Source organism: Borostomias antarcticus (assembly GCF_949987555.1).
Source record: "Borostomias antarcticus genome assembly, chromosome: 12".
NCBI lineage: Eukaryota > Metazoa > Chordata > Actinopteri > Stomiiformes > Stomiidae > Borostomias > Borostomias antarcticus.
In genome coordinates, this window is record NC_140245.1 from 14,314,247 (window position 1) to 14,336,946 (window position 22,700).

At 42.6% G+C, this 22,700-nt stretch overlaps 1 protein-coding gene across 1 annotated transcript; it reads right to left on the reverse strand.

Annotated features, from left to right (window-relative positions):
* Positions 1-9,598: 9,598 nt before the first annotated feature.
* On the reverse strand, positions 9,599-12,237 carry slitrk5 (SLIT and NTRK like family member 5; the record flags this gene model as incomplete). Its single annotated transcript, XM_084447098.1, has 1 exon — positions 9,599-12,237. The coding sequence occupies exon 1, from the start codon at positions 12,197-12,199 to the stop codon at positions 9,599-9,601; it is 2,601 nt and encodes an 866-aa protein (XP_084303224.1). The 5' UTR covers positions 12,200-12,237.
* Between the last annotated feature and the right edge of the window lie 10,463 nt (positions 12,238-22,700).

Here is a 22,700-nt window from a genome sequence, read left to right on the forward strand (position 1 = left end):
TCTGCTCCTCCACAGCTGTCATGTCCTCCCTCACAACTGCTCTCCACCGCACAATCTGCGCACTGAAAACTTAAGCAGCCTTTTTTGTCTTTATTGGCAGCCTGAAGGGGCCAAGTGTCTCATTTCTTCTGTTAACGGATAATTGGAGTTCATTTAATCAGCAATTGTGGAGACATCTAAATTTGTTTCTAAGGCGTTGCTTTGTATAGTGTATTTCCATGGATTAGGTGAAGAATACAACAATATATACTGTATTATTTGATCTGTTATTTGGGGTATCAGCACCATAGCCATGGAGCTTCAAAGTCGGACCTCCATTATACGATGTGTTTTATGACTGCTATTGAGTTGTTGCCCTTCAGGAACATACAAGTAAGACCATTAACTAGTGTAATACAGTTCAGAGCAATATACACACTGTTTAACCATGACAAGGAATATTTAAATGGCACTTGTTTTGATCTGTACTCCAATGGATTTTAGTAGGACTATGATCCTGAAGCCCATACAAATTACCTGAAGGTCAAGTACTGCATGTTCCCAATTCAAAGGATTTGCATGGAATTATCCTGGCATCAGATATCACATTTTCTCCAACAATAGAGGATTTGTGGAGCAGCATAATAAGGAGATAGTTAAGAGTTATATTCCACTTGAGATTTGCATTACAGAGGAAAAAGAATTTGCAATTGCAAAACCTCTTGGGAGTTTTGAGATGGATATAGAGTTTCAGGATTTAAATAGTAAGCTTCTCTCCAATCATTTAGCAAACCCTACACAACACGATGGATGTTCAATAATTCCCCCCAAAATAAATGTGTGTTATGCTCATGTGACTATGTGCATTGCAAGAAGAATCCGCACAGCACATTTCCATCAAGGCGAACCGCTTTACTGTGGATGATCTACACACAGTATTATCTAGATCATTGAGTTTCAGTTAAATTATGACGCTTCAAGGATGATGATCAAAAGTTGAACATCAAAAACAAACAAATTAGTAGTAGTTAAAAATGGCCATAACAGGCATATACTGTAGTCCATATAGTATGATGGGATGGTATATGATGTTTCATTGAGTGGTACTTCTCATTTTAATGAGTTTGCAGCTTATCACCAGTCACAGGAGAGAGCAAATCAATCGCTCGTAGAGAGAGAGAGAGAGAGAGAGAGACATATGTGACATGGGAGAGCATTCCGTCAGTGTTGTTTACCAAAACATCCTGCCAAGGATTTTCCCGAGAGAGCTTTGCTTTAGTATGGTTGCCTGGAATGAAAATCCAATCCATTAGTGAGCAAGCGCTGTTTTATTAAAGTATTGGGTTAGATGACTTCCCATTCATTAACACCGTGGGGCAGTTTCAAAAACGGTGGGTGCCGATCTTTATCCCAGGCTGACACCGAATTAACACCACACCTTTGAGAACAATGCTGATCTGACGCTGCCAACAACTTGCCTACTTTCAGCTGAAAAGGTCACACGAAGGACAATGCCACCATTCAGAAATGTTCATGGTTATTGGCACACATAGTTGAATATCATGTTTTGGTGGCCTCACCTGAGATAAATCCAGTGTGCACTGCAACCGCAAAGCTAATTCACAACAGTATATCTTACCAACCTTGCCATGCTAGTTCGAAAGCTGGAAAACTTGGTGTGACCAGGTCTAGTTGGGTAGTAAGTAACTAAGCTTTAGCCCAGCAGCAGAAAGACAAAGGTGAACAGATAAGTATATAAGTACCACTGACCCATAAAATACTCAGTCCAGGTGGGGAAAGGACACACTGTCAAGGCTAGACATCCAGCTCTTCAGATCGCTGCAGAAGAAGAAGCTTTCTTCACGGTGTGTATCAGTCGGACTGGCTGAAACGGAGATATTGCCATCGATAACACCCGCTGATGAAAGGGGGTAATTAGACAAGGAAAAAAGAGAAAAAACACGGACAAGAATCAATCTGTCTGTGCCAAGATTTCCTCCAGGAGTTAACTAAGCCCATGTCCTGTGAAGTGTTATAAAGGTGGAATAATGATGGAGACCCGACACAAATACTGAATGAGTTTGCCCTTTGAAGAATCGGGGGACCTTAGCAATAAGGAACCTCTAATCTCCACCTCCGGTCCACAGCTCTGTTCCCTCTCATTAGTCTCAGCAAATGGAACGTCACTCTCACTACTACTTCCCCTGTTCTGAATTCCCTCTGATACGGGAGAAAATATGGCAGGTTTCTATTCTTTAAACTATAGCAGCTCTCTGAAATCAGCAGCCAGCCATTAATTAGGACAAGGAGGCAGGAAGGAATCGTCTCTGTTTTCACCTTCGGTCCTGGTATTCACAAGCCTCCACAGTGGCCTCCCATCACTCATACTGTACCCCGAATCTCATGTCTCCTTCTCAGAAGCGTCTGGCCGGTTGGATCGTGTGTCATCACTCACCAGTTGAATGATGAGTCTCCTCCCAGCTCACTGGCTTTAATGCTTCAATGAAGTTGGCGAATACACTTTGAAAAAAAAGTTGAAGTGGAACCATGAAAACCCACTTCTATGTAAGCCTTCTGTTTGTGACCATGGCAGTTATACTGCCATGGTCAAACACACACACTGAAGTATTCACATCAAATAAAAAAGAATTGACCTCAGATTCAGGCAATAGTACAGTTTTAAAATAGGGAATGGCTGTGAATATCACTAAAACCCTACACACTATATTATGCTTAATTCAGAGAATTGAGTTGAGTTTATTAAGGAGGATGTATGTGCATTGTAGCATTATACATATGTATACCAAGTATGACTTCAGCACAAACTGAAATCAGTTTCCCCTGATTCCCTGATTAAATTGCAGTGCATTTAATCCACAATCATTGCTGCTCTACATTATTTCACTTTTCCACTACTCTTGGTGTCTGTATCTTAACAAAAAACTCCCCAAACATCCACTCTGAGAATTCTGTCTAGTGTTAACATGTAGGGAGAGGAGTCGCTGGAGCACTCAATTAATTTTATTAAGGTGCAGTATAAGCTTGACAATGTTTCGATGTCAGTACATCTTCTTGTAAGTGTTCTTCTTGTAAGCCAGCGCACCTAGGATAGCGTTTGTCCGGTTATCGCTCCCTCTCTCCGTCACTCCGGACAATGTTGACCTGTATCTCTCTGTTGGCACCACAAGAGGCAGTAGTCCCAGCACACCAAAATAAAGGACACCAAAATCAACCCGCTGAACTCCACTGCACAAGTAGAGTAGTGGTGAGAGCATTGGACTCCCACCCGGGAGATCAGGGTTCAAGACTCGATGGGGATGATTTTATGGGACTATACCCCAAACCTCCACATGTTCATCCTTTCACTCCGACCTTTACCGCTTGCCTTATAGGTCAGATCCTGTCCCAACCCCAACCCTTATTCTAACCCCAACCCACACTATGGACTGGAAGAAGGACACCAAAATCCACAAGTAGAGTAGTGGTCAGAGCATTGGACTCCCACCCGGGAGACCGGGGTTCAATACCTGGTGGGGATGACTTTATGTTATCATCAGTGTAACTGCTTTAGCCACTGACCGCTACCATTAATGTTATGGCAGCTGCTGCTAGTTGTTGTGAGCTCATGAGCTAAACTGGCTATCCCGCTCTTATTGTGCTGGATTAGCATTGGAACTGATGTGTCCAGGTGACAAGACCTATCTTAATTTATCAGACATTATTTCGTCATTTCAATTCACAGCTATTTCAGTGGCATGACTAGCTTCCGTTCTACCAGTCCTGAACAGAAACAAGCCAGCCACACACATACTGTAAGTCAGGCTGGACCTGGCCTGGTTTCCCCATTGTGCCCTGAATTTTGGTCAGCCCAGTGATGGACTGAGACGTTCGCAAAGCACTCATGCTGACAGACAGTGTCAGGCAGACTTATACTTAAACACTTGGGAGCGGGATATGAAATGTCATTTTCAGCCATCAGCCTAAGCCCAAGCCCAAGACAAGCCTTTCAGTGAAGGTACTCATCGCTTTAAATCATTCTATTTATATATTTATATCTAAAGAGAGGGATACCATTCTCATGACATGACATTCTCCCAATAATATAATGTTCAGCAAAATACTGGATGTAGAAGTTTGATACAGCACATGCATGGAGAATGTATATTAAGAGCTTAAGCATACATGGAGTGTAATTTACATAAACTGATATTTGCATTACATTCAGTATATTAAGCAGTGTATTTAATATTTAGGTATAAATATAATATAGACATTCAACTTTGAACATAATCGACTCATGTAGCTTTAGTTTAACAATTATACTGACCCCAGACAAGAAAATAAAAAATCACAATCAATCCTAGCTTTTGCAGAACTGTTAACACACAACCACAATCTACTTTCTGCATTATATTTTTCTTTTTGTATTTCAATTTCCTTTCAGCATAATTAAACATAATTTTCTCCCTGGGTAGCTCACACATTTAGATGAACTCTCTAATATGTCACCATTCCAGGAGCTGTGAATTTGTCATGGTATAATGTGTGGCTAATTTCTTGTGGTTAACACAATTAACACCAGTATTTAGACATGAGACTTTGTGAAACGTTGTTACGTGTCTACAATTCCTGGAAGATAAAATGAGATCTCATGGACTTCAGGAAACATCTCTCCATTCCTAGGGGCATTACATGTAGCTCAGCATAAAATGCAATTCATTTGACCAAGCCACAATCAGTAGGTTATGATAATGTGCTACATATTATTCTGACCCTTATGCATGTAAGCATTATTCAGTTCAAAGTACTGAATATTTCTGTCAGTCACGTTGACAATATTAAATGAATAGTGTGTGTATTAGAACCAAAATAGCAAAACCATTTATAAAATGTCAGCTCTCCTAGCTCAACCCTTACTCTCTGCTAACCCTAACCACCAGAGATGACAAGAGGTACTGTAGCAACCGAAAGGTTGACACACACTACTGGATCACACAATCCATTTGAAACTGATGGACCCAGGGTGTCTGAGCACATAACAAGGCACGGGTGAATCAAAAGAGATAGATACTCAAGCCACGAACATCAATATCCCATCTGCATTATGGTCACCCCCTCATAGAGAGGCAATAAGGCAAGAACCCGCGTCTCTCATTTCACCTTTCTAGTCAGAGATACTCAGCCACATCTGAACAGAGGCTCACTAGAGGTTCACTAGAAAGCAGTCATTGGCTGACGCATGCAATGGCGATGGTGAGAAGGCGACAGGGATCGTCAATCCTCTGCAAACTCCATTTTGAACAAGAACACCCACACTCTGCCAACGTTGGCTTCTCTGTTGTCCAATTCATGTGAATAAACTGTCACATTTTAGTTGGTGAAGGACAATACAGCTACAGTCCTCCCCATGGCCTGATTTCCTTCCTGATCTGCAGCTAGATATCAACATATTCCTGACTAACCGTTTTGAATATGGCGTGTTAACCATATTGCTATTTCAAGATCTGCAGTAAAATATCTGTCTCACATGTCACGTTCAGATTATCAGCCATCTCTTAGTGTGTACTGTAACTCATTTAGCACTGCAGGCCTGCTCTAGCATAACGCTGGGCTACTGAGTGTTATTTGAAAGCCACAGAGATTAAGAAATGGGTACAACGGATGAAAAATGTGAACATTTACAGTAAATCAGGCTCCAATTAAATAATAGGCACAGACATGTGGCGACTCACAACACACACACACACACACACACACACACACACACACACACACGCACACACACTATCTCTCCGTCTCTCTCTCTCTCTCTCTCTCACACACACACACACACACACACACACACACACACACACACACACACACACACACACACACTTTGCAGAACCAGAAGGTGATGGGAAAATTACTGAAATACTGCAATCTTGGCGATAACAATAGGCTGCTTCTACCATGCTGATAGCATGAAAATAGGCAATTTAATTTCCAAGGTCTGTTCGTGTGAGGGAGGACACTGCACAATGAGTTACATGAAATCACACGTATTCAGCTGCTGCTCGAACCCATCTCAGAGACACAGCTGTGAGCATGCGGTGTGTTTTCATCTTGCAGGTGTGTTCATACCAGGTTCAAAAAACTTGAAATGGCTGCCTTGTCCATCGGTACGACAACCAGAATATACTGTCATTCAATATGCCATCAATTTAGCAACACCTTACTGCATGTGTACAGTTCTCAAGTCTAGCATACAACCATAAGGCCTCAAACTAAATAACCTTGCTGTATTTAGTCTGGACAGTCAATGTATCATTAGGAGTTCATTTGCTTATTCCTGCCCCTCCTCTCTGAGCCTGTGACTCACAGATCAGGGCGGGGCTACAGTTAAATGACTTGACACACTCAAGGAAGCAAATACATCAACCTGTTGTTTTTTTGGCCAGACATACAAGGCCCTGCTGGGTAGTCGGTAATGCCGTGGTGACCATTTATCAAACCACAGGGCTGGTGCAGCCCCAGATCAACAGGTGCAGTGCTATAAACAAACAAACAAAATGCATGCCTAATAAATACAACAAGGCTCAGAAAGACACGCACACGCACGCACGCACTCACGCGCACACACACACACACACACACACACAGACACACGCATGCATGCACACACGCACACACACACACAGCAAGTATGCATTTATCTTTCAAACACACTTCATACACAGCAAACCACATACTGTAAGAGCAAAAAATAAATAAATCAAGCAATGTCCATTTTGAAAAAAATAAATAGACTGTCACAATTTCTAACATCTGGGTTTGCTTGCTGCTTTTAGGTTGCAATATCCAGTTTGCTTATGTCAGGGTCTGACCGGATGTGGTTTGAATCCCACAGAGAATAACAGTCACAAAGGAGATGGATGACATATTAACACACCCTCAGAATGCAGATGTCACTGTAAACAACCTAATCCTGTGGCTCACCCTGTCCTCTGTATGTTTTTGCATGATCATGTTTCACTATCTCCCACATGGTAAACCACGACAATACAATGGACGCAATTTCAAAAACTGCTAAATGAAAAATCTCTATGGAGATACTTTATTTTCTCACCATCCATCCTTTTGTCACTAGCTTCCTCTTCTATTGCTCTCATGTCTTGTGATTGAAACATTTTAAATAACATTCATCATTGTGAGAAAAGCAAATGAAAAAAGTCTTCCATGATATGTGTTTACCATAATATTCACATTATGAAAGCAATAAACATCAATTAAAGTTGTTGGAAAAAAAATAAAATTACATCCACAATTACAGGGGTTAGGCACAAGAATGTGAGTCTGTTGATGAACATTGGAGTGATCTCACATGCCTGGGGAATTTCCATTAACCCTCATGATTAAAGCAATCATCAGACTCATTGGTGCCTGTCAGATCCCATCTATGCCTTCTCAATTACCCAAATCTCCTTGAACTCGATCGCTCACATCATCATGATGGCATCGCACCTCCTCGTCTCTCTTGGCATCTTGCATTGCACCACAGCAGCCCTCCAGATCAGCTAAGAGACAGGATCCAGGGAGGGGCATTAAGCCTTGTGCCCTTCCACATGAACACCACAGAGCACCCCATCGGGCTGATTAAAAACATTATTTGTTGTGTGAGAGGCTCTCGCGGCAGCCCCCTGCTGTGGGACCTGGGTAATTCATTCATCCATTAGTTGGGTGCTCTGCTCAGGGTCATGGCAGCATTGGTTTTCGCTAGGAGGGAGGGAGGGAGGGAGGGGCATTAACAAACACCAAGTTTACGACTTGAGATGAGATGGAAAAATTAGTATATCAAAGAGACCTGCATGCTCAAATGGAGGGAGCTCAATTAAACAAATACACACATTCTCTCTCTCTCTATCTCTCTCTCTCTCTCTCGACACGAGTAAGATACTGAGAGCAATATCTTTGATATTTTGTCGCTTAACAAATTAAATATATTTCTACATAATTTTGGCCCAAATGCTGTCAACATGGTACCATCGCTATGACAAGCCTCCAGCCTAGACACATGGCCATGATTCACGTTCCCTGTGATGACTGACATATGAGATCTCATATCGACAGATACGTCAATGTTCAGTGCTTTCTGATCTCCAGTTCTGCCTTCATTCCAGGCTGCTACAGAAACACCCACATATAAGGACAGATGTTACAGATGTTTTGTGAGGAACATCCACTCTCCAAAGGGAATAATAGACCCATCTCCACTTTGCTAATGGTCTACAGACGTTTTGTATGTCTGAAAAGAGGTCATTTGAATTGAATAGTGCTATAATTTAACCATGATGTATAGCTGTAGTATGAATGGCGCTTATTGTGTTTGACTTAAGTGTTGCCTACAGTATACAGCTTTTGGTTTGGTCTTTTAAATGCTGACAAACTAGTCATTTGATTGCACCGTCCAATCTATTATATGTGATTCGACCCATTGTCTGTCTCTGCACGTGTGTCAATGTTAGGGGATTGAACCTTGCGACTGTGAATGGTCACTATTGGATAGTCATTGATTTAGGTCCATTGATTACAACTCCAGAGGAACACCAACCTTCTCTTGATTGCAACCTGGATCGCCAGCTGCCAAGACAGGTCCCAATATTCCCAAGCAAAGCCCTCAGTTCCCAAACAAGAACATTTAGGAACCTGACATCATATTTATTGATGACATTAACATATTTTGGTCAATATAGTGCAATAAGTGCAAAGCAATCAAAACAAATGAAATTGATAAGGGAAAGAGAATTGCGAATGCCTGTATAAAAATAGGTGTTACATTAAAATATCAGTATTCCACAACATAATTATTACTTCAATTATTATTATGAATCTGGTAACATATCAATCATATTAAGAATGAATAACCATATTAATTTTTAATATAGTAATCTTCCTAATGACAGCTATGAAGACCAACTTGCCTTCCAGTTCCAAAAGTGCAGAAAGCATACAAAGACACTTTTTTTCTTTAAATGACGCAGTCCTTCTTTAACATTTGGGGTGTGCCACCTTAAAAAAAAAGCCACTTTTACAATGCGAGCTACAGGAAATGATATGAAACTACAAACAGAAGCTTCACAGAGGATCATGGATATGACACAGGTAATATTGATGAGGAATTAAGTTTTGAAAATACATGTCAGAGTATATCAATAAATACTTACTTACAGACTAGAGCAGAAAATAGTCCTGCAGTTTGATGCACTGCTGTACAGTGTTTTTGTCAGAAGGTGAATTATAAACATTTGTGATTCACAATATACTGTATGTATGGGTTATATTCCTGAAAATGTTGTTGGGTAAGTTTACCTGTACACCTACTTTTATGTGTATTCAATCTTCACCATAGAAAAATAGATTTTGCTTTACCAGTTCAGTTGGGCAACTTTTGTATAGTCGTCCGTTTCTGTTCAGAAAGCTTTTCCGTTCCTGTAATGTCATGTAGTTAAGAAATAAGAATAATACATTTCGGCACACCCCATTTACTGCTTCTTTTGTTGATTCGTGTTGTGCCAAGGCACCCTCAAAATTAAGACAGTACTTTAAGGGGGGAAATGCTTCATATTGACAAATGTTTAGTTCAAAACTGGCTGAATGTGGTCTGTTTCTCAAGAACTTCGAGGTAGTCCGGCTCAGCTTGAAGTTTCGCTTTTAATTCCAAATATTCGTTTCTATTGGGCTCAACATAAACAGTACTGGGTGCCGTGCCATAGAGCACGGTTTCTCTTATCCTCTCTGGGTGTAGAAACTGGCGCCTGACATCAAAGTTAGGGTTGTACGTGTACGAGACAGGGCCGGTGTACTTGTACTCGAGGTTGTTGCCGGAAGTGGGCTGCTTGTCCGGCTCCAGGATGCCTCTGAAGAAGTGCTCAGCGTCCTGCACGGGGGAAGGGTTTTCCCGGGGCTCAATGGTGCTCACACTGTAAGTGGGACTCCTCATGCTGCCCTCCAACTCTTCATCAGCGTTACTCCTGTAGGTCACCTTCAACTCGTGGAGGTCACGGTAGTCCTCCACTGCATTGCCCTCCCTAGATCGGTAAATGGGATTTTTGCACATGTGGCCCATGGGATGGGGGATGTACTCATAGACATGTCCTGCCGGGGCTTTGACTTTGGGGACCGATCGGTTACTGTAAAGGCTGTATTGTAAGTTGAAGGAGCTGACATCAGAGTTGTTGGTGCTGGTACGATCGCTCTGGGACTTTTTGCGCTTCTTCATCACCACCACGAACAGCCCAGCCGCCACAAAGACGGACATGATGAAGACCAGCAGAAGGCTGAGGATGAGCACGGAGAGGGGGACGCTGCTGCTGGGGGGGTTGTACCTCTGGGAACTTTCTGTCGTCGTGGCCTTATCGGGTACGGGCTCGTCAGACGGGGGCGCCGTTAAGACGACGACGTCAGAGTCATCCGGGCACAGCTGCTCGGCCTGAACCGAGCGCACATCCTGCCCCGCGTGGCGCTTCGGAGTCTCACATATGACCTCGTTAACGACGGTGCCCGCGCCGAGCTGCTCCAGCCACATCTTCATGCCGATGACGTCACACAAACAATCCCAGGGGTTCTCAAACAGATCTATCTGCACCAGCAGTTTCAGCTGATCCAACACACCGCTCACAGGCAAGTTTTGAAAATGGTTACTGCGGAGATTAAGTCTAGAAAGGGACAGCCCGGTAAAGATGCCCCCTGGTAAGGTTTTCAGAAGGTTATTATTGAGGAAAAGCAACTGGAGGTTGGGCAAAAAACGTAAAGCGCCCCCTTCGATCTCTCTGATTTTGTTATATTCTAAGTACAGATACTGCAGATTCTGCAGTCCAAAAAACATATCCGCTGTAAGCCTGTCGATCAGATTGCCATTTAAATACAGCCTACGCAGGTTGGTTAAATCCCCAAAAGCTTGGTCGTGTATGAGGGCTATCCTATTGTTTCCTAGGTGAAGCAAATCCAATCCAGTGGCCTCAACAAAATCTGATCTGCGCACCACAGGGATGTAATTTCCCGTGAGGTACATCTTTTTTGGATTGTATGGCTTGGGCTTAAGGTCAGATATGTTCTCGATCTTCCTCTCCTGGCAGTTGACGTTTAGTCCAAGATCGGAGATCTGCAGGTTACATGTACAGGCAGTGGGGCAGTCCAAAGGCACAGGGGATTTGGTCTGATAAGCAATGATGGGGCCGTAGTTGTAGGGGTTCATTTGGATCCGGGAGGTGGGCTTGGTCTTGGTTCTGTTGGACGGGCGGGTGCCCTTGGTCGGCCTGGAGGATGACCGCAGCACAGCCGAGGATGTGGCCGAGGCAGGCACAGCAGCCGGCGTGGTTTGGAAATATCCACTGGTGCTCAGTGGGGGCGGGGGCCGCATTTCGTACTCGGAGATGGCTCTTCGTGGGCAGAGCTCTTGTTTGGAGACCTCGTCCAGGTCTCTGCCATGCAGCCTGAAAGGCGTCTCGCAGACCACCTCCCCCACTAAGGCTGTGTACGCTATGCTCTCCAGCCACGCTTTCAGAGCGATCAGCTCACACGAGCAATTCCACGGGTTCTCCTCAAGTTGTAATTCCACCACTTTGTCCATATGCTCCAGGAGGCCAATGTAAGGAAACACTTTCAACCGATTACCCCTAAGGTCCAAGTGTGTTAAGGGCACGTTCCGGAAAATATTGTTAGGCAGAGCAGAGAGCAAATTGTCATTTAAAATCACAACTGTGAGCTGGTGCAGTTTGCTCAGGGCATTGGGTTCTATATTAGTGATGTAATTGTAATCAATCTGAAGATATTCCAAACTCTCCAGGCCCACAAACGTATCATCTCTCAAAAGGTCTATTTTGTTGTTGTTCAGATGTAATCTCTTTAATCCTTGGAGTCCGTTAAAAGCACCCGTCTCTATTTCCGAAATGTCATTGTTGCCTAAATGCAGAATGGTCACCCCGGTGTAGTTGATGAAGTCGTTGAGGGACAGTTTCTTGAGGAGGTTCCCCGTCAGCAGAAGGTGGTACATGGAGAAATGCACAGGGCTGATCTCCGTCAGCCTGACGATGCCTCTGTTCTCACAGCTCACCGTCAGAACGCCCTCCTTCTCCTCACACGTACATAGATTCCTACAGATCTCCCCATAATTGTCATACATCTCAACCAAGCTGAGAGAAGCCGCGATCAGAGGGATTATTTTCAGTATCCAGATATGCATTTTGGTGGGAGAGGGAGAGGGTGCCCCAGCTCACTGAAGTGTGGTGCCAGTGTGAGGTGTCATCTAGAAGAGAGAGAGAGAGAAAAAGAGGCAGGCATGGAACATGTTCAGTGTAAGATGTGTGCATGTGTGCAGAAACCAAAATTATGGACAGTGGATTCACTCGATTAAACTTACAGACATTTTTTAGGAAATGTTTAAAAAAAAAAATCGACATTTAGGTGAACGAGAAGCATATTTCAATAAGATAAAACCATTGCATTTGATTTCTAGAAGGTGCAGTTTCTAATGCATATTGAAAGTCACTGTGAATGTCATTGAAAATATTTTTATTTCTTTGAAAATATAATATTATTAAATTGATAGTTTAAACTGTTTATGTAGGCCTACATAAATAGCATCACCATCATTTCTAACCGGATAACACAATTATTTGAATTGCCATGTAGGGTAGGCTCTTCGTGAATACGATCTAGCCATTGCAAATGCCATCCCCTTTGGATTCCAGCAACAGGGGAGATTCGAATTCTAATTCATGTTTGGATGGATTTAATAAGAAATAGGTTGGAAACCATAATTTTACTTAAGATTTAAACTAATTCCACATGAAGAGAAGAGGAAAAGCGTTATCATGTTTGAGACTATATCCACTCACCCCTCATATCCGGCGACTTGAAAACACTAGACTGCCGGGCATGTTTGCCCTCAAAAAGTGGTAATTTTTCCTTTACAGATATCTATCTAATAAACGATAGTTTAGTCACGGATAATATGAAATATATTCATCATAAATCCGGCCCTCCGTTAGAAAAAGGCGGTTGGATGTAACAGGGCAACAGTCACAGCCCTTAATCCCTCATCCCTCGGGCGAATAAAAAGACCCGAGTTGATTAAAAGCAACGAGCAAGCGTCTGGCCGATTCCATACCCAAATTGCATCTGGATGGAAAACAAATAACACAATAATAATACGCTCTAAAAGCCGATCCGGTATCTATAGCGTCTCCCTCTCTCTCTCTCTCTCTACCCGTCTCTCCCACAGTCGCGCGGACACCGCACACACGTACTCATGCACGCACACGCGCGCGCGCGCGCACACACACACACACACACACACACACTATGCGCGGTGACAAATTTGAGAAAAAGCCATCGATCACGAGGTCCAATTTTGTTGAGAGAATCCGTAATAAAGCTTATAATACAGGCATGTTTCAACGGACCAGATTGATTCAGAACGATATTGAACAAGCACAGTCATTCCATTACAGTGGTATTTTTGTTCTTCTGCGTGTTACAATATTAACCTAGCAGTAGCAGTAGCCTATATAACGGTGAAATTAAATGCCAATGCAGTGCTATCATCAATGCGTATCAATTCGCCATTCACATAAGGTAGGGAAGGAGTGGGATGGAATTAAAGTTATGCAATGTATAGGTCTATGTATAAAGTCTGAAAGTAGCCTGCGTGATTGTGATTAGTTCGATGGAATACACATTCAATTATTGAGGATAAAAAAATAAATAAAAATGTATTTCACCAACTTCAATGCAGCTGTAGAAACGAACATTTCAGCACCATGGACAGGTCCCCAACTCGAGCCCAGAGCTTTACATGAAAATGGACAATATGCGGCTTAAAACGAAAAATGCATTCCCCTTACCGTGTCGTGCCTTGTAAATGCGCAGACATTCCGACTAGCACTGTTCTTTCATCTGCTTTCTTGAATGGAGATGTGAATTTTGTGATTTCCCGTCCCTTTTCCACACAGTAAAATCCTCAAAGCCGAGCCTCCGCGGTGTTTAGCTCCATATACCGGGCAGTGAATCGCACAAACTGTCTCATTCACGCCAGTAACGTGACGAGAAGCGCGGCAAAACGGGTCCTTGTCTCTCCGAGCGAATCTTGCTGTCTCATTGCGGAGTCAAATGAAAAGTGAAATATTGCTATAGTACAAATGATACATGAACCAGCAGAATTTCAAAATGTTCATATAAGCCCGTTCTACATCCATTAAAAGCAGACTTCCCTGGGTATAACGCAGGGACGGAACGGTAGAGAAACACACGAATCCCCTGTATCTTGTAAGTGGTATGGCTTGAATCGCGTTCTGAATAGATGTAGCCTACCCAAGGTCCTTAATTTTTTCAAGGGGTGACCGCATACGGCTCAAATACTGCGTTGTCTAAGATAACTTCACATTTAACATGAATGTAATACTATCCCGTCCGTAAGATTAATTAATGTCACCTTTATTCATTTCTTTTTCATCCTTCTGTTTTTAACCCTCAACCAATGTTTCAACTGGTGGAACTTATAGGTCTCGATTGGCGCATCCAACAGTAGACTACAAGCAATCTCTGATGTGCATGTATTTTCCCGCGGAAACGTAGGCTTTAACACACATATCATCAAAAAAAAGCTAACAGAATTATATAAATGTAGTCAGAATTGTCCTGTCTGTCCTGATATAGTCGGCTACTGTGAGATAGTTGGAATAGGGGAGACCATGTCAAAACCTACAGAGGGCAGTGCAATGCGATGGAAAAACCTTAAGTTGCTGTCTACCTAAATGTCTTACTTTAAGGCTACACCGTATAGTGCTTTAGCAGGCATTATAAAGAGACATCCGTCTCTCATCTAGTATAGCCTAATCTAGTATAGCCTAACATAACCCTCTTTTCTACACAGCATCTCTGTACACGTCTCCATCAGTATGCTTGTCATAGTCATTGTGTTTAAGACAAACTTCACTGTTTGACGTATAGGCTAGGCTGTAGACTACAACTTCTTCATATACATAATTCACTCGTTTGTTTCCAAGTACCAATAAGTCTTGGATTATGAGTCATGCTCACAAAGACAGCTAAGCACCCAGACTAGTGATGCATGCATCCAAACTCCTGGCTTCAGCTCCCAGTCTGCCTAAGGGGTGACCTGTTCATTCTAAAAGTAAGACAAGTCTAGCTGAGAATTGGGTTAGAAAAAGGACATCGTTTGCTACAGCATGGTCTTCTGATAGAGATAAACTGTATCTTGTATGAGCCTTGAGTAAATAGAATTAAGTCTAGCATATACTATGAAGGAGCGGCATGTCCAAATGGATTTTCCATTAGTCCACATTGTGTACTAATTTAGAAGTCAGCTCCTATGTTCTCCGTAACGCCCATGCTAACAGTAAGCTGATGTGGCATGCTATATGCTGCCTTGGAATTAGCCGGGAAGATGCATTAAATTATCTTAAAGTCGCAGGCTGGCTAATCGCATTAGCGATATGTTAACAGTAAGTTTCCTGTTGGGAAGGACAAATCTCCCAATCTGCGTCACCCAGCTGGAATCCTGTTAGGGAAGTTGTCGTACTGACGTGGTTGGGGGTGTCCGACTCCTCCCCCCCAAAGGGAGGCACTTTGGCTAGCTCCCCTGAGGAGAATCATGACATCAGAGGAACAGTCATTTTTCATTACCTGACATGATTATTGGTTTTCCTGATGGACGAGATGTGTGTGTGTGTGATGCAGAGGTTAATGCATGCAATGTCAACCTGTGAGTCCCATGCTTGATTATGGTTAGCAAACAAAGAGACCGATGCATAGACACAGGACACTAACGCCCGATAGGTTCATAGTTGAAATTGGATGTGCATTCGACTGCCATCTGGATAGAAACTATTACCACAATAAATAGCTATTGCACGGTACGCACGTCATAATCATATCTCATGCATTCAATTTATGGCAAATCTTTTTTTTTCTGCAATTTGAATGGAATCCATTGAAAAGATGAAGATAAGATACAGTATTAGATATTCTGAATGCCCAGACACACAACAACTCCTTCATCTATTGACTGATGGGTGAGTAGGGTTGCTGAGGTTACCTGATAAACCACTAGATGCAGCAAAAGTAATAAGCCCAGGTAATAATAAGCCCAGGTAATAATAAGTAATAAGACCAGGTAATAATAAACCCAGGTAATAATAATCCCAGGTAGTAATAAGCCCAGGTAATAATAATCCCAGGTAGTAATACGCCCAGGTAATAATAAGCCCAGGTAATAATAAACCCAGGTAATAATAAGCCCAGGTAATAATAAGCCCAGGTAATAAGAACCCCAGGTAGTAATACACCCAGGTAATAATAAGTCCAGGTAATAATAAGACCAGGTAATAATAAGCCCAGGTAATAATAAGCCCAGGTAATAATAAACCCAGGTAATAATAAGCCCAGGTAGTAATAAGCCCAGGTAATAATAAGCCCTGGTAGTAATAAGCCCAGGTAACAATAAGCCCAGTTAATAATAAGTCCAGGACAGGTCTACAGTTTCTGAGGGCCTTGCTCTCAACAGCAGAACAAGCGTCATCAATTTAACCTTCAAAAGCTGGTGAATGAACTGCCAACGCAAGTGAAGATAACGCCTGGGACATATCGATCACATGTTTGCTCTGTGTACTGTATCTATTCTTATTCTTTCTATCATTTATGCCTGTGTCTATTCTTCTATCCATACTTGCATGTTTGGTTTAGTGCAGCGTTACCCGTCGATGGTGGCGTCAAAGCTAACCCTCGGGGTGTATCGCGGCCCCTGTGATGTACAGCTCCTCAGCGGACTCTCCCACTGAAGACGGAATGTGCAACGCTTCTGACAGACATGATTGATCGCCGGAGCACGGGAAGGTTGGACTGGGGGCTCGCCTGTGTTTCTCTCTCCCACTTCTGGGCTGGGCCAGGGAGGTAATTTAAAAATGTTGAATCGGTAACATGCAAACTTACCAGCTATAATGAAAAGAGTTGCTGACGACGTGATAAGTGCATCTACTGTACTGTATGAGCTTGTGAATGGATTGAATGAGGTCTCTGCTGGAACAAGGCTCACCCATCATGGTGTTCCGCAGTAGGCTACAGTCAGCTTAACATACTAAAGAGATACACAACAGCCCCCATCTACAGTATGAAAAATACAGCACATATCTTGCAAAACTCGTATGACTTATCAATGTTCAAATTCAAATGGTCAACTATTTATCCTTTTTCAGCCCTGGGGAACTGTCACGTGAAGTCAGCTGTTAAGATATCCTTGAGATATGTAAACCAGGATGCTGTAAAGGTAACTTCAGGTGAACCTGAGCCTTTTATTCTTTTTAAGAAGACATTAACTAATCATAAACAATGTGTCAGATCACAAGAAACAATTTCAAAGTCCAAGTCAACATTACTTGACCAGTAGAATTGTAAATTCAAAAAGCACTACCTGGAGAGGAGCATGATTATGCAAATTGTGTGGAGCCAGCCCTCCAAAGGTGACTGTTAGTTTATGTGGAGAATGGTGGGTAAGCCTGTTTTCTGGTTTTGGACCATTTTGTCAGCAATTTTGTAAACAGTCAGGAGAGGCAGCTCCTCCAAAATACAGCAACAACTACTGCCACCTCGTCTCGTAGTTCACTCCTCTGTCATTGGCATATTTGTTTTATTTAAAACATGAACTCACAGAATGTTGCTATCTAGCCATAACAAAGCTGAGTTATTGGGACGGATTAAACTACTTCCTACAGTCACTCAAGAAGTACATGTTTGCCGGTGAACATAAGTCCTATACCTTGCAATGAAGTTCCCATGGTTAGGGTGAGTGTGTGGCTTGCAATTCTATTATTTAACCATTAGGGGATAAAAAAAAAAAAGCCCTCCAACATGGTCAGTGCTGGTTGTGCTGGACTTCAACGCACCACACATGTATTGGTCTTTGATTGTAGATTCTGCTCCCTGATTGACTTTTCAGATTGATTTTATCAAAAAATGTTCTACCCATTGTTTTCACTTTGATGGAGACAAGTCCTAAACCCAAAACTATTACATATTCTTAACAGACATGATGCAATTTTGGTTACATTTTATTAGATGTGTTTTAACCTAAATTAATTATACAAATTTATCAATGCAATCAGTGTAATAGACCTGTTTCATGAGGTTAGTTTGGTAATAGAAGAGAATGTCTCAAACCTCACAACAGTCAGAATGGAGAAGCTGTTGTTGAAGTTTGTGTTTGCTTGTGAGTTCGTCGGCAAACCTCAATTGCCCTACGAGTTTAAATAAAGGTTTGAAATGAAATGAAATGAGAAGCATGAATATTTGTTTGGGACTTTAAATTAATTTGCCTGTGCAATTTTCTATTTCAAATTAGAGTCACTGTTGGATTTCAATCTCTGAGTGAGTGAATGAGGGGGTGAGGCCTTCCCAACCAATTAGCCAGGCAATAATGGATTTCTAAGTCACAAGAGGACCCGTTTGCCCTCTAATTTAAATAGTCAAGATAATTACAGTATATTCAACATATGAATGAGAATATCACCTTGTACAAATCAATTCTCCTGTAGTTCCCTTCCCCTCTCTATCAGCCTCAAGTCTATGTATAATCATGGCCTACCCAGGGCATATTTGGCTCCGTATATAAGGTGACATCAGGACAAAGACACCAAAGTTAGTTGGAGTTAGATTGTCTTAAATATGCATTTTCACCTTTGTTCTCTGTAAAGCGCATTGTGTTGCCTCTGGGTATGAGATGCACTATACAAATACATCTTTGATTGATTGATTGATTGAAGTTGGCATGATTGAGACACACACAGCTAAATAGCTAAATATTCTACTCACCAGGAATCTGGACAGAAGAAGCACAACCCCAAATAACCATAGCCTTCTATTACACAGTGGTCACACCTTTGCCATGTGATTCTAGCACGTTAGCATGAAACACACACACACACACACACACACACAGTAAAAGATTGAGAGATAGAGAGCGAGAGAGTGAGAGAGAGAGAGAGAGAGAGAGAGAGAAACCACAGGGTAGTGATAAGCCACAAGGGGCATCATTGATTCAAGCGTGTATTTCAAATGTGAAATGATTTCTGAGCATCCCAGCTCTTTTCACTTTATGTTCAGATGTCTGGATTATTGATTTTCTGCGAGGATGATTTGAATCCGGCTGCCTAGGCTTAAAGGGGTGGGTAGACCAGCTGCATTACATAGAGACAAACGCTCTTCTGATTGCTAATGGTGATCTTGCCTTTATTCAGGTCAAATGCCATGATGTTACATTCAATAAGACAAGCATACAAACCGGAACTGCATCACACAATACTTTAGGTCACCAATCCCCCCCCCTGGGCCAATGTGTCTTGAGTCTCCCACCAAACAAGCATAGCATCATGTAGCCTGTAACACACCACAAGCCCAATAGACACCAGCTGAGGGCAAAACATAATGTAACAATAGGCTAACATTAGTACTGTAGGCTACATCCGCCATATACTGTGTTGCACCTAACAGTATAATGCCTGGGATGAAGACTAAACTAGACTAAACTATTCTCCCTTCAGTTCCATTCAACAGTAGAGCAAACTGATTTCTCAGCCTGACCTCATTTCCGTATATATGCTTCTGGTATTTTACAAAACCCAATTAAAATCTGTACCCCACTGTTCCTAAAGGACAGTTGCTGTCTATATCTAGCCCCAGCCTCTGTGGTTCCCTCAGTGCATTCAGAGCCTGCAATTCACACGGCCCGAGCGGGGTGTTGGTCATAGAATCTGATGTGGCTGGGCCAAGCCTCAGTGCCTGGGCAGAGGATCAGACAGTGGATTTTGGTAGCTGGTGGCCCAGGCTTTCCCTGGATGGATGGCTCCTAATGGACATAGACTCTGCAAGACAGTGTGAGCCGCCGAGATGGAGGGCTGGACCGAAAAATAAATAAAAAAGGCTTGTGGCCTAGAAAACTGAGAATGCACAGGCTGATTTTTGCCTTTTCTTTTGGGCTGTTGGGAGCTTACACTACATCACTCCCACCTATACTATTCCTTCACATCTACAATAAGTTGTGAGCCAGGAGAGGGTTCATTATTTTTGGTTGTTGGGCTTTGGATTGACGTGACTGAGATTCGGCAAACAGTGAAATTCGGGGGGCGGCACGTAGCTCGGGAGGTAAAGTGGCTGGCTGTGGATCAAAAGGTCCCTGGTTCGATCCAAGCTTCTGCAGTGTGCCGAAGTGTCCTTGAGCAAGGCACTGAACCCCCAAATCCCTCACGTGCGGCACAGTAATAAGGTCTCCTTTCTGTGCAGAGTGTGCATGTTCTCCCTGTGTCTGCAAGGGTTCCCCCCCAAAGAACCCAATACGTAAAAACATGCAGAAGTTGACCAAGACCTGAACTGAGCACTTGGACTTGGTCCGGTCCCCGGGCGCCATGACCGATGGCTGCCCACTGCTCCTGGCTGCCCCTGGAGGAGGACGGTGTTGGATGGGATACATGCAGGGAACACTTTCCCCTGGTGACCCCTGATTGGATGTGCGTGACGTGGTACCTCTCATGTGTGTAATTGGGTGTCACTTGCCTTGTGGTGAATTAAAAGACCCCTCAAGGTCCCACATTAAAATCAATGTGACACTTTTATTATTTGCTGTACTTGTGTATAGGTGAAAGTAATGTTTTACACCATTTTTTACTAATAAAGTATTTCTTTAATCTTATTACAAGTCAATATAGGAAGTATGTTAAAACGTAAATGATTTGGGCTATACAGTATGTAGGGATTCTGTAGTTCAGGGGTTCAACAGAATTGGACATGATGTTGGAAGTAATTGTAAGCATGGGAAGAAAATCTGCCTCTTAATGCCAGTATATAGTTGAGCTTTATTTAACTGTACCAAACGCACCAATTAACAGATCAGCTGATCTTGTGTGAACCTCAATCCTTTCCTGTATAGTATCTTGGACGGTGGTATGAAGAGACTATACGGTTGAATTACAGTCACCTGGTGTAAGAACCCTCCCCTTCAGAGCCCTGATATATTTACTTGACGGATGTGAATAATTATAAAAATACATATTATATATGCTGCCTCACAGGAACACATTTGAAAAGACAGTGGGTTATATTTAGCCATCTTAAAAAAAACATATATATATATATATATATATATATATATATATAATGGAGATTGTCATTGTTCTTCCTATTTATTGTGGGCTGTCATGATCCATTTCTCATGGGAGACTATTAGCATAACATTACCATTTCCACAGCTCCCTTTTCAAGAGCGTTTGGTGAACATGAGGACTCACGTGCTATATGTCACAGCCAGGCTCAACTGTTGACACAGCGATCTGCGGGAGAGATATCTGTTCATGTTCAGTTGTTCAGGTTGCAGTTTGGTTGGGGGGTTGTCTGGGAAACCCCTTAGGTAGGTAGAAAGTAACCACATAGATTTCAAACGTGGTCAGTTTATCACAATAAACTGACTGAATGAATGCAAGGATTATACCATACCATACCATACCACTTTATTTATAGAGCACATTTAAAAACAACAAAGTTGACCAAAGTGCTGTACAAGTCAAACAACAATAACACACAAAGAGCACATAGTAAAACATACGCAGTATGTCACATGAAAAAGGACAAGTCTCTTAGGCCATGTCAGGAAAACGCAAAAGAATATAAGTGAGGATGCACAGGCTGATTTTTGCCTTTTCTTTTGGGCTGTTGGGAGCTTACACTACATCACTCCCACCTATACTATTCCTTCACATCTACAATAAGTTGTGAGCCAGGAGAGGGTTCATTATTTTTGGTTGTTGGGCTTTGGATTGAAGTGTGTTTTGAGGCGTGATTTAAACACCTGCAGAGTGGGGGCCTGTCTAACATGCAGAGGCAGCTCGTTCCAGAGCTTATATATTGTTTTAATTTTCCAACTGGTCCGGTTTGCGTTCATAAAGGCCAATACCCAAACGGTCCTGAAAATGTGGCTGGAAATGCTGTCAATTATTACCTCCGCCCCAGGGGCAAAGCCCTGCAGGGCGGAAGGTAATGTTTTCGCCCCTGTCTGTCTGTCTGTCTGTCTGTCTGTCTGTCTGTCTGTCTGTGACTTCAGTGTAGTGGGGAATTTAGGTTTCAGTTTCCTCATAGGTTTCAGGTACTTGGCGCCACTTGCAATAACAAGCTTGGCCACTACGCCAAAAACTGTCTGTTCCTGGCCATGGGGGCTTGCTTCATGCGCCACTGAGCAGCATCCATGACCCAGCCATGATGAGTTATGCTCGCGTCAACAGGCTGGTGTCTATTTACTTCAGTAAATTTTTACTTTCAGCTCGATCCGAAAGGTAGAACGCTAGAGCCCGCCTACCATAATTTTTCCGTCCGGCGGATGGAAGATGATGCTGCAGCAGTGTTATTATTTAAATCAGCAATATTTAAATTTCGCCTTGCGCCTGATGAGACTACTGGCTGCAGTGTAGAGAGCGACAAACAAGCTGCTAAAGCTATTGCTGATTATGGTGTTTTGTGCGCACAATACCACTTAGTGCGTTGTTATCAACTTGTTTGCTAACAAAGACTAGAGCTACTAGTTAGCTGTTGATAACGAGATCAGCTGTCGCAACTGGAACGCTCACCTCGGGAGTGACCATTGCCAGTTCCCACTCGCACCTCCCGAGTCAAATGGAATGCACCAT